The sequence below is a fragment of the Tachyglossus aculeatus genome, chromosome X1, assembly GCF_015852505.1.
Source record: "Tachyglossus aculeatus isolate mTacAcu1 chromosome X1, mTacAcu1.pri, whole genome shotgun sequence".
Lineage (NCBI taxonomy): Eukaryota > Metazoa > Chordata > Mammalia > Monotremata > Tachyglossidae > Tachyglossus > Tachyglossus aculeatus.
Genome location: NC_052101.1, coordinates 40,820,546 through 40,834,191, shown reverse-complemented (window position 1 = coordinate 40,834,191; position 13,646 = coordinate 40,820,546). Strand labels below are relative to the sequence as shown.

Here is a 13,646-nt window from a genome sequence, read left to right as displayed (position 1 = left end):
GAGCATTTTGAGAGCTGAACTACCATTTCCCCTTCTAGACCATAAACTTGTTTTGGGGCACAGAATGTGTCTGCTAATTCTGTTATATTGTACTTTTCCAGGCACTTGGTACAGTGTTCTGCATATAGCATGTGCTTAATAAATATGATTAATTGAAAAGCAAAAACTCCCAAACAGGTCAAATTGTCCCAGGCTTCCTGCTTCTAGGTATGACCTACAATAATCTACTGGGGGAAAAATAACCAGAACAAGCAATAATAATAATAATAACTGTGGTATTTGTTAAGTGCTCACAACGGGCCAAGCACTGCATTAGGCACTGTATTAGTGGCACTGTATTAGGAGTAGGCACAAAATAATTAAATTGGACGTAGTCCCTGTCCTACATGGGGCTCACAGTCTAAGTGGGAGGAAGAAGAGATGTTTAATCCTCATTTTACAGAGAAGGCAAGTCACTTGCCCAAATTCACACAACAGATCAGTGGCAGAGCTGGGTTTAGAACCCCAGGGCCTTCAACTCCTAGACCCATACTATTTCCTTCAGGCCATGTGGCTTTTAAATTAGGTCATGCTATTTCTCTTCCGAAGCCTCCTTGGAAGCATCCTAGGAAGCAGTATGTCCCAGTGGAAAGTGCATCGCCCAGTAAAAAGAAGGACCTGGGTTCTAATTCTGACTCCACTACTTGTCTGCTGTGTGACTTGGAGCAAGTCACTTAACTTCCCTATGCCTCAGGATTAAGACTGTGAGCCCCTTGTGGGACAAGGACTGTAGCTAACCAAATTTACTTGTATCCACCCCAGTGTTTAGTACAGTGCCCGGCACATAGTAAACGCTTAACAAATACCATTATTATTATTATTATTAGAGAACTGATCTACAAAGTGTTATGGCAACTTCAACTGGCAACCTCCTACTTATATAATACAAATTCTCTGATGAAAATTTGTGAGTTAGTCAGATGGGCTATAACAAGCTATTGCTTCTGCATTGGAAACCAAACCTCAAAACATAAAATGCCACAGTCAACTGACAACCCCGATAAATACTATTATATGATAATTGTAGAAAAGCCAAAATGTTGAATTTTCTTGACCTTCATACAAGGGCTAAGCCCTCCCAAATGCCAGGGCAGAGGCAGTATTAAGGAGGGTAAATCAAAGCCCATTTCTTCATGTTCACCCCAGGGATAATAATAATAATTGTGGCATTTGTTAAGTGCTAATGTTTCCCTAGATGATACAGTAATAATAATAATTGTGGTTTTTGTTAAGTGTTACGTGCTAGGCCCTGTACTAAGCACTGGGGTGGATATAAGACAATAGGGTTGGACACAGCCCCTGTACCACATGGGGCTGACAGTCTTAATCCCCATTTTACAGTTGAAGAAATGGTGGCACAGAGAAGTTAAGTGACTTGCCCAAGATCACCCAGGAGACAAGTGGTAGAGAGGGGATTAGAACCCAGGTCCTTCTTACTCCCAAGCTGGTGCTCCTTTTGTTTGGCTATATCAAAGTTCTTCCAGAGTCCCACTTGTCTGCTGCTGAGCATCCTTTCTATAATCGCCCTATGGGCAAAGTCAGCTCTGGCAAGCCCAAACATTGTTAAATTATATATTATTAATTATATTATATATTCGACATTATGTATGGATATTAATATCTGTCTCCCTCTCTCGACTGTAGGCTTATTGTGGGCAGGGAACGTGTCTGCCAACTCTGTTTTATTGTGCTCTCCCAAGTGCTTAGTATTGGGCTCTCACATAGTAAGTGCTTAATGAATACCACTGATTGATTGATTGATATCCTTATACTCCGCCGGTTCCCCTACCTGTAATTCATTTTAATGTCGGTCTCCCCCAATAGACTGTAATCTCCTCAAGGGCAGGAATCCTGTCTACCAACTCTACTGAATTTTACCCTCCCCAGGTCTTAGTAAGGAGCTCTGCACAAAGTAAGAACTCGTTAAATTGATAAATAAATTGATTGGGATAGATACAAGATAATCAGGCGAGACACTGTCCATGTCCCAGTCTAAATAGGAGGGGAAACAGGTATTCGATCCCCATTTTAAAGATGAGGAAAGCACAGAACAGAGAAATTATATGATTTGCCAAAGGTTAAACAGCAGGTAAGCAGCAGAGCCGGGATTAGTGTCCAGATCCTCAAATTCCCAGGCCTGGGCTCTTTCCACTAGTCCACACTGCTTCTCCCCTGCCTATCTATGCTCTTGTTTGGGCAGAAGGGCCTTTACTATTGAAAACTTTGACCCCAAGAACACGGGCTCTAAGGGTGGGAAAGGGGTACCAGTGGTGCCAGAAAATGGGGGAAAGTGGACACTCTGGGGCAGTGATACTGGCCACCCATCCTCTTAGGCCCTGGGAATGACAGTCTTATGGCCCAGTGGTTAGAGCAAAGGCCTGGAAGTAATAATAATAATAATGATAATGGCATTCTTATTAAGCGCTTACTATGTTCAAAGCACTGTTCTAAGCGCTGGGGATGTTACAAGGTGATCAGGTTGTCCCACAGGGGGCTCACAGTCTTAATCCCCATTTTCCAGATGAGGGAACTGAGGCCCAGAGAAGTCAAGTGACATGCCCAAAGTCACACAGCAGACATGTGGCGGAGTTGGGATTTGAACCCATGACCTCTGACTCCAAAGCCCGGGCTCTTTCCACTGAGCCACGCTGCTTGGTTGTAATCCAGGCTCCATCACTTGTCTGCTGTGTGACCTTGGGCAAGCCAGCTAAGTTCTCTGTGCCTCAGTTATCTCATCTGTAAAATGGGGATTAGGACTGTGAGCCCATGTGGGACTGGGGCTGTGTTCAACCTGACAACCTTATATCTACCCCAGTGCTTAGTACAGTGCCTGAGACATAGTAAACGCTTAACAAATACACGAGAGAGCGAGAAAGTGAACCCTCCTTATCAATACCTGGACTAAATTACTTTGTGAACTCTATACGACATTCTTCCTCTGATCCTATATATGATTTCCACGGTTGGATGGTTGGATTCCAAGACAGTTTAAAATGCAGAGGTTGGCCGAAAAAACACTGATTGAATTATGTCAGAGCAAACATGTAAGTAGCTACGAAGAGTCCCTCCGCCCTCTTTCAGGCAAATGGTCATTTCTTACTTCTAGCTCTAGGTTTCGGAACTCCAGCAGTTCATTCTGGTCTCTGGCATCCTGCAGTTCCTGTTGCAATCGGCTGCTGTCGGCTTCCAGCTTTTCTATCTAGTAGGGTAAATTCATATGTTTAGTAGTCCTGGTGCTGTCCCATGAGGATAGACAGTATTGACTTAATGAATGCATACACTGAAAGTGAACTAAACCACATGCCAATGTCAAACGGGGAATTATTTTGACTTTATTTTTAGTCCTCTTTAGTACTACCTGGATTATCTATCACTTCTCACCAGTTATAGTATTATGCCCCAAACCCCGTGAGAAGCATGGAGAGGCATAAAGGATGAATCCCCATTTAGAGATGTGGAAACTGAGCATAGGGTCAGAGCAAAGGGCAACAGCAAAATGAGCGCTCACATTCTTGGACAAAGAGGAGATTAGGGATATCAAAATGAGTAGGTTTTTCCCCCATCACCTCGCTCCCAGGTCAAACGTTTCCTTTGGAACCCTAAATGACAAGCCAAGATCTTTAGCCCGGAAAGAATAGTACAGAAAATAAATGACAACCTACAATTTTATTTAAGAAAGCTGTCACCCTTGCTCCTGAGAGAAAAGACTAGGGACAGACAACACAGACCAGCACTGGTAGGCTCCGTCGGTCTTCCTAGGGCATGGAGGAACTTTTACAAGGATGCGGTGATGCCAAATGATTGCTAGGAATTTGGTCCCCTTCTCTCCCTTTCCTTGTTTCATTTTAATCCCTCCTACTCAGTTTCCTGTATATTCTACTGTTAAGTCTTAGTTTAAGCCTAGCACATTTCAATATTAAAGTAACTTGAATCTTCAATAGATCTACCTTATTAGTTGGGGGTGGGGGAGATGCTCTGTAACAGTGAAATAAAGGTAGAAGGGTCTTTCAGGATGCTGGTATTCACTTCACCCTCAGCGCCACAACACTGACATACATATCAGTCATTTATATTAATATCTGTCTCCCCCTCTAGACAGTAAATGCCTTGTAGGCAGGGAATATATCTACCAACTCCATTATGTCGTACTCGCCAAAGCGCTTATTCTGGTGCTCTGCACATGGTAAGTGCTTAAACATATCACTGATTGATGGATTGCCCTAAAAGACACATGGCAACAGGTGTAATGGAAGGCATGCAATGAACGTCAAAGGAGTTTTTTATCCACAGCTGGCCTGGAGGTCAATTGATGATACTCCTTTGACCTCAGAAGCAACAGGCATACATTACATTACATAACACAGTGCATTTGGCCTCAAAGAAGGCCCCATACTCTTCCAAGTGCTTGTACTCTCCCAAGCACTTAGTACAGTTGTCTGCACACAGTAAGCGCTCAGTAAATATGATTCGTGATAGAAACACACAAAAAGGTTCTCTCTGGAACTTGCTGAATGACTCCATGTAGACCTCTGCTCTCCTCAGTTGTTCCAGAGACATTGCATTCCTCTCCCAGGGTCCCAGGACCTTGGGGGCTGCAAGGCAGAACCAAGGCAGAGCGAAGCTGGTGTTGACAATAAAAACACAAGATATCAAGGAGCCCAGTGCCATATCGGTACTAGACGGGGGACGGACAAGCTGAAATGGGGACTGTTCAGTATAAAACTGGACTTAAGGTCATTGTAGCCGCCACTCCTTTTTTCTGTGGTTTGCTTGGATCTCAGTTGTCTTTTTTTGTAATAGTATTTTTAAGTGCTTACTATGTGCTAAGGGTATCAGGTTGGGCACAGTCAGTTGGTGGGAGAACTTGGAGTGAATTTGCTGAATAATAATAATAAAAATGATCATGATAATAATGGTGTTTCTCAAGTGCTTACTCTGTTCCCTTAGAACAGTGCCTGGCACATATTAAGCACTTAACAAATACCATAAATATATATAATAATAACAATAATAATGGCATTTGTTAAGTGCTTACTATGTGCGAAGCACTGTTCTAAGCGCTGGGGAGATACAACGTGATCAAGTTGTCCCACGTAGGGCTCACAGTCTTAATCCCCATTTTACAGATGAGGGAACTGAGGCACAGAGAAGTTAAATGACTTGTCCAAGGTCACACAGCTGACAAGTGGTGGAGGTTGGATTAGAACCCATGACCTCTGGCTCCCAAACCCTGAGCCATGCTGCTTCTCTTATAATATATATTCCCAACACTGTACTAAACACTGAAGTAGTTACTAGACAATCAGGTTGGATAGAGTCCCTGTCCAACATGGGTCTGTGTTCTTTGAATATAGTGATTTAGGGAAAAGTAAAGTGGATGTGGGAAAGTTTGGAGAACAGGCTAAATATTCAGTCTTTCTTTGTCTTTAGGTCCAGTTGGGAAGAAATTGATTCACCTTTGTTCTCTTACTAGCAAAGGGTAAAATAGAACATCCGGTAAATAATTATCAGTTAAAGTCTTTGGCTTAGTGAGAACATTTGAGTTCTCTGGATATGTGTATGGCTTCTTTAGTATTTTGTATTTTGATTGAGTCTCTCTAAGTCTGCAACGATATTGTCAGTGGTACTTTATATCCTCCAACAAGGAGAATGGTGCTTGTTATGGATGAGCCAGCTATACAGAGAATCAACACTGTACTATTGAAGAAAACAAGACGTTCTGCTGGAGGACATTTTACAGAAACAGAAACTCAGATACGCTTCCTTCTAAAAAGGCTTTCCCTCCTCTGAATGAAGAGTCATAAGCACAGGCTTCAGTTAGATCTGCCTGATGGCATTAGTGAGTGTTTAAATGACCCTCTGAGGCTTCCTTTAAAGCAGAAATGCTCTGCTACAATCGTTGATAAGTCTGCCCCTACCAAGATTAACATAATTAAGTTTTGGGACCAAAGCCATGTCTTCACTTGTTGATAAACAAGTTCTTCTTCATAGTATCAACTTCAATAGTGGGAGGTGTGTTAAGAAACTCTTTTAAGTCTTGCTTCTCCTTTAATCTTCCTTTTCTAGCGAGGAGAAGGAATAGTTCCATAGTATTGAGATAAGGTCAATAATGTTAGGAGCTCAAGGAGATGGAAGAGTTTACCAGTGGCTTGGAAACGTACACTGACCCCAGCACCTTAGACAGTCAGTAAAGATCTGTTGAATGATAATGATGGTGCTCTTGAAGTAGACATAAGAAGACATGAAGGTTATATATAATGGATTCTCAAAATAAGGCTGAAGAAAACAGAAACCTATATCTGAGAAGTCCTACACACAACCAAAGATTTTCATTGGTGACTGACATTGCCTTACTAGGAAGTACACTTCCAAGGATACATGGTTATACAAAGAAATAGAAAAACATGGTCTTTAGAAGACCAATAGGCAGAGTTTGATGATGATGGGGCATCAAGATTCATACCAAATTGATGGTTGACAAAGTCATGAAGGTATTGAACCTTTTATGTGTCTGTGGGACCTCCATTCTTCCATAAAAGATTATTTGGTGTCTCAAGCAGTTTCATCAGTGGAGGCTCATGAGTTAAGTGATATTCCCCCAGATCTACCAGATTGGCTACCAATCAATCTGCGCATCAGGCAGAAACTCCTCACCCTTGGCTTCAAGGCTGTCCATCACCTCGCCCCCTCCTACCTCACCTCCCTTCTCTCCTTCTCCAGCCCAGCCCACACCCTCTGCTCCTCTGCCGCTAACCTCCTCACCGTGCCTCGTTCTCGCCTGTCCCGCCGTCGACCCCCGGCCCACGTCATCTCCCTGGCCTGGAATGCCCTCCCTCTGCCCATCCGCCAAGCTAGCTCTCTTCCTCCCTTCAAGGCCCTACTGAGAGCTCACCTCCTCCAGGAGGCCTTCCCAGACTGAGACCCCTCCTTCCTCTCCCCGTCTCCATCCCCCCATCTTACCTCCTTCCCTTCCCCACAGCACCTGTATATATGTATATATGTTTGTACATATTTGTTACTCTATTTTTTTTACTTGTACATATCTATCCTATTTATTTTATTTTGTTAATATGTTTGGTTTTGTTCTCTGTCTCCCCCTTCTAGACTGTGAGCCCACTGTTGGGTAGGGACTGTCTCTATATGTTGCCAACTTGTACTTCCCAAGCACTTAGTACAGTGCTCTGCACACAGTAAGCGCTCAATAAATACGATTGATTGATTGATTGATCTTCAGCAAAGGGTGTTCCCTATCAGCTAAATTCAGTATCACCTAGCAAGACAGGATTACTGACCCTGAGGACCTGAAATGCAGTCAGGTCGCCTGCATCTCAGTGGTCCTGGCACAATGCAGCTTCATTTGTCAGAAGAATGGCAATAAGACACCCAAGCACCCAAACAGCTGCTATACTGTGAACCGAAAGGGAGCATTTGTAAGCAGGGAAGGCAGACATAGGACAGTCTCAAACAATGTGGGTAGCAGTGGGTTGTTAGGAGGCAATCAATCAATCAATCAATTGTATTTATTGAGCGCTTACTGTGTGCAGAGCACTGTACTAAGCGCTTGGGAAGTACAAGTTGGCAACATATAGAGACAGTCCCTACCCAACAGTGGGCTCACAGTCTAAAAGGCTCACAGTCTAAAAGGCTCACAATCACAGCAGGTAGACCAGTCTGAGCGCTTAGTACAGTGCTCTGCACACAGTAAGTGCTCAATAAATATGACTGAATGAGTGAATGGTGAATAACATTCAGGGGAGGGGTTGCTCCCTTTGAGCAAAGGCCTCTGGGAGGTCAGGAGGCCAAAACCCGATCAGCACGGCGAAGAACCATCTACACCTGCTCCCTGTGTGGAATGTTTGCATGTTGTTCTTTTCAGGCACAATCATATACGAGGGTAGGATCTCAATCCATAGCCTCTTCTTCAAGATAAAGGAGAACTGTACATTTATAGGTAGTTAGCTCACTGCAGATTGTATGGAAAAATTCAATATATGCCTAGGCAGCAATGCTAAAATGCAGAGAAAAATCACCGTGGGATTGGAAAGCTAGTAAACAGGTAACAGTTAAACAGCTAAACAGCTTAGTGAATGTGCTGAATATCAATCAATCAATCGTATTTACTGAGTGCTTACTGTGTGCAGAGCACTGTACTAAGCACTTGGGAAGTACAAGTTGGCGACATAGAGAGACAGTCCCTACCCAACAGCAGGCTCACAGTCTAGAAGGGGGAGACAGAGAACAAAACAAAACATATTAACAAAATAAAATAAATAGAATAGATATGTGCAAGTAAAATAAATAAATAGAGTAATAAATATGTGCAAACATATATACATATATACAGGTACTGTGGGGTAGGGAAGGAGGTATCAACTGGCAATCGCAAACAAATATTACACTTGCTAAAAAAAAAATCCTGTATCGACTCACAATCTCAGCAATGGCAGCTTATTATATCATCGCAAGACAGACTGAAATATACCAATAATAATGCCACTGTGAGTTACCAAGTTCTGGACTCATCAGTGCCTGATATGTTACAAAACTTCACTCATTATGAAACCAGTGTATCAAAATGTGGTCCCCTAAGCTATACCAATGGCTGGTGGTCAAATTCCTAAAGAATTAAGACATAAGCAGGAAAATTTGTGACAACACGGAAGCAGGCTTATCAGATCAAGAATCCCCATCTACCTCACTCAATTTGACCAACAATTGGTTTCCTCTACAAAATTGGGCCTGCCACCCAGCCCTTAAGAGTGTGGGATCTGCCAGCTGACACCACCAAGACTGGTGTGACGATAGCAACTCTGAGATCAAAAAACTACCGGAAACGAAGCGAGAGTTATACCGTCACCACTTTTACAGATATGCACGATGCTGACAGAAGTGATTCCTATCTGTCATTGTGGAACTCAGATCAAGCTAGAGAAGGTGTGAATGTGATGGGATGAAAAGGCTGAAGGGCTCTAAGAATTAACAAAGCAAAACCAAACCAAACACTTCGACACATCCCTATAGGGTACCTATAGACTCAAACACCTCATCCAGCATCACTGAAGAAAACAGGTGACTCTTAGGAGGGCAAAGATCATAAGCGAGAGCTCTACAGTGCCTAGGGCAGAAACTTGCACAATTGGGGCCATAATACACATTTTTTCGTGTTAGTGTTGTTGGTGGTAAATGTGAATAAGGTGATGGTAGCAGAGATAATGGGAAGGGATATGGTAATAATGATGGATGAGAGTGATGATGGTGATGATGATGATTGAGGTGGTAATTATATGACAATGAGGGATAGGGTATTGATGATTGTCATGATTATTTCCCTGTTTGCCTCCCACGTCCCCCCATCCCTAGCAAACCTAGAACTTTCCTCCCTTCCTTCCCCATGACCCTTTTATTGGGTCCCTCTGAAGGGTAAGTGGACCCCACATCCATTAGGATTTTTCCCCCATGTACCTTTTCCAAAAGTTCCTGGTTTCTTTTAATGAACAGTTGTTTATCTTCCACCCAATGTGAATCCTGTTTGGCCAAAGAATAGTGTGCGGTCAGTGATTTGAAGAGTAACAAGACAGATTATCTGGATTTCTGAGAAATAGCATAGGAGACGTTCTTGTTCTGCCAGTAAAATATACCCCCATTGAGCCACCAAATGAAGGACCTGGGGCCCAAATAGCCATGAGAGTTTCAACTGCTCTTCATTCATTACTGTTTCCATTTGCCAGTCTGAGTAATTCAAGAATAATTTTTGGGGACTCAAGCTCCCATAACGCACCAAATGGAAAGAATTATTCCATTGGTACAAATGCCCACAGACAGGCAAATTGTATTAGTGTGAAACTATAAAAATAGCCATTTATACCCCAGCTTCTCAGAATACCTCAATTTTGCCATTCTCCCTATTGCCCAGCCAATGTCATCTGCTCAGTGGGATGGCTAATGGAAACTGAAAGCAGAGCACTTTGGCATTCATGCAGCTTGAGAAAAACATAAATATGGGCTGATTCCGTGTGGGACAAGTGCATTTTTGGTAGGATTTTTGCACTCAAAAGATTCATTCATGAGCCCTCTCTGCATGAGGAAAACCTACCCATCAGTCCCTGGTGAGCATTTCTGGGGAATGCAGTAGTCCTACCTCAGAACCCACTCCAGAAATCCTGTTGTCACCCTGCTCACCTGGTCGGCAACCTTTTCCAACCCGCCCTGTTGGTGACTCTTGCCAAGCAAAGACCTGTCACTATTGATCCGAGCACCCCCGCTATCCCGCTTGCCATTTAGAACCGTAGGTGATCCGGGTTCCGTTGGAATCACGGCTCCCCCTCTCAGGTTCTCCTGAGGCCACTTGGAAGTGTCATCCAGAATCCAGTCCAGATATTCAAGCAGGATTTGGAAGTGGCACCAATCAACTGTGAGGGTCTTTCCAGAAACTGCTCTCTTCCCCTCCTGGGCCCAAGCGAGATAGCTCTAATGCTGTTGGGCTCAGCTCTCCCCAGAGCAGGAAGCCAACTGACAGCAGGGAAAAGGGCCTGATTCAGCTCTCAATTGGGCTGACTTTGGCTAATATGGACCAAGCAACTACTGTTATCTCAAGTCACTCCTTGGCTCATAAAGATAAATGCTTCCATTTACACCGGTAAGAAACCCTTGGGAGTGGGAATTCTTTTTCAACTAAGAAAATATTTTGCCCCTTGCAGGCTGAACCACTGTCTGATCCGCAATATCCCCACTGGGAGGCATGCATTAGCAGAAGGAAAGCAAGAGAATTCGGAAGGAGAAGAGAGTCAATCTACTAAATCCCTACCTGCCCTCTTTGTGCCAAAGTGGTTTCCAGGTCTTCAATTTTGGCTTTGTACCTCAGCACCTCTGCCTGGAGCTGTTCCTGGGCCTGTTAAAATCAGAATGCCAAAACTCAACAAGCAAAACCGATCCCCAAGATGTCTTTAAGTTCTAAACTCAACAAGCAAACCCTGAAAACCCAAACCCAAAGGCCAAATCTCTCTATCAAAAGAAAATGACTTAATAATAATGATAATAATAATGGTATTTGTTAAGCGCTGTCTGTGTGTCAAGCACTGTTCTAAGCACGGACTTATCTGGCCTTGTTGAGTCTGGTTACTTGTGGTTACCTGTGTGTTTGGCCTGCAAATAGGCATTGGGACAGTCTATCACATTTAATTCTCTTTTGTGCTCATGACCCCTCAGTGACCCTTAGACTCTCTGAATGTTAGCATTAATTCTGTAGAACCCCAGGGATACCATCTGCTGAGTCTTCCCTACAAAATTATCTGACTCCCTGAAGGCTCCAAAACACTCTTTGAATTCATTTATCCAGTTACACCTGGTTTTGTCATTACAAGTTTTTCAATATCCATTTAAACTATAAGCTGATGGAAGAGTTAGGGAACATTCCTCTCCAATGTGGGTTTTTCCTGGTTTAGCATGATCCATGTGTTGGCATGAGTAAATCTGATATAGGATGGTATACTGTTGGTATACTGTTGGTATACTGTGCTTTACAGAACTTTGTATAGTTTGCAATTTTCCAGTTTTTAATGGGAAGCAGAGGTCATGGGTTCAAATCCCGGCTCCGCCACTTGTCAGCTTTATGACCTTGGGCAATCCACTTAAGTTCTCTGTGCCTCAGTTCCCTCATCTGTACAATGGGGAATAAGACTGTGAGCCCCCTGTGGGACAACCTGACACCTTGTATCCCCCAGCGCTTAGAACAGTGCTTTGCACATAGTAAGTGCTTAACAAATACCATTATTATTATTATTATTATTATTATAAAGTAACAATGAATAAAGATGTATATCATTCAGCTAGTGGTGGATGTAACAATAAATTTAGGAATTTGCATTGAAAAATGCCAGTCAGTGTGGGAACTTTGCACTATCTAACCCTAAACCCACAGATTTCCATTGATTCAACAGTGACTACAGTTTCTTAAAACATATCTTTGAGAACATGACTATTGAGTTAAAGGACAATTCCCTATATTTTAAAGTCTTAAAATTTGACCCGACTCTTCAGATAATTGAGGCCAAAGTGTACTTTGGAAACTTCCTAAGGTCAGATAGTTTTCTACTTAGTCCTAGACACGAATTACTTACATATTAAAAGTACCTTAGTAGTATAGTGTATTCAATGACAAACTAATCCACTGAGGTCAGCATAAGTTTCTAACAAAAATATTTATAGGGAATCCTTATGTTTCCTCCCTCTAGACTGTGAGCCTGTTGTTGGGTAGGGACCATCTCTATATGTTTCCGACTTGTACTTCCCAAGCGCTTAGTACAGTGCTCTGCACACAGTAAATGCTCCGTGGCTCAGTGGAAAAGAGCACGGGCTTTAGAGTCAGAGGTCATGGGTTCGAATTCTGGCTCTGCCACATGTCTGCTGTGTGACTTTGGGCAAGTCACTTAACTTCTCTGGGCCTCAGTTACCTCATCTGTAAAATGGGGGTTAAGCCTGTGAGCCCCCGTGGGATAACCTGATCACCTTGTAGCCTCCCTAGCGCTTAGAACAGTGCTTTGCACATAGTAAGCGCTTGATAAATGCCATTAAAAAATAAATACACACATACAATTGAATGAATGAATGAATGAATCTATCGCTATTTGTCATATTTTTGAATCTTAAAATGATAAAGTAGATCATCTTCCCAAAATTAACTACTCCCCAAAAACAGATATTCTGGAGAAGCATCATTGTCCAGTGGCAAGCACCCCATGGATTCAAGAAACTGGGCAGTCACTGTTTGTCAGTGAGTTGGGAAGAGAGCAATCCATATTATTATTATTATGGTATTTGTTAAGTGCTTACTATGTGCCAAGCACTGTTCTAAGCATTGGGGTAGATACAGGGTAATCAGGTTGTCCCACGTGGGGCTCACACTTTTAATCCCCATTTTACAGATGAGGTAACTGATCCAGACTTGCAGTTTTAAAGTATGGATCAGAGACATTTCCCACCCAAAACTTTAAGGTCTCAAACTTACTGACTTCTGGATCTGAGCTGGGTGTGGAGGGTGCAGACAATGTGGAAGGGCAAAGGGCAGGTATTCTGCAGGAATTTTAGAGCTCTGAACTGAGGTGGACGTTGGAGAAAGGTAACTCTTTAAAACCTAACTTTCTCCCAACCTAGAACGGAGGAATTTTGTTTTTAATGGTATTTGTTAAGCACTTACTATGTGCCAGGCACTGTACTAAGTACTGAGGTACAAACAAGTCAATCAAGTTGGACCCAATCCATGTTACACATGAGGCTCAACAATGTTAATCCCCATTTTTCTGATGAGGTAACTGAGGTCCAGAGAAGTGAAGTGACTTGCCCAGCAGACAAGTGGAGGATCCAGGATTAGAATCCAGGTTCTTCCGACTCCGAGGCTTGTGCTCTGTCCACTGGCCTTGCTGCTTCTCTCATGAGACACAGGCTTCTCTATTCTCTCATGGCAATGGTGAACATTCATTGAGTGTACCTACAATGAGTTTTCAGCTTTCCCAATGATGGGGGCAAGTTTCTACCCCCCAAAAAACATTTCCTCCAATCCTTATCTATCTGTTTTCCCACCTTTCAGTCTGTCTATCTATGGCTAGCTGCCT

The 13,646-nt window shown here is 42.9% G+C and overlaps 1 protein-coding gene across 4 annotated transcripts in view; it reads right to left on the bottom strand.

Moving 5' to 3' along the window:
* JAKMIP2 (janus kinase and microtubule interacting protein 2) overlaps positions 1 to 13,646 on the bottom strand; it is a 151,934-nt gene that overhangs the window by 41,281 nt on the left and 97,007 nt on the right. For 2 of the 4 annotated variants that reach the window (XM_038740377.1, XM_038740376.1), the window contains exons 11-13: positions 10,844 to 10,927; positions 9,502 to 9,564; positions 3,140 to 3,238 (exon numbers count right to left, since the gene is read on the bottom strand). In XM_038740377.1, the coding sequence (XP_038596305.1) occupies positions 3,140 to 3,238; positions 9,502 to 9,564; positions 10,844 to 10,927 (246 nt within the window). The remainder of the gene's footprint in view (positions 1 to 3,139; positions 3,239 to 9,501; positions 9,565 to 10,843; positions 10,928 to 13,646) is intronic. The other 2 variants (XM_038740378.1, XM_038740379.1) reach the window with 2 other exon arrangements.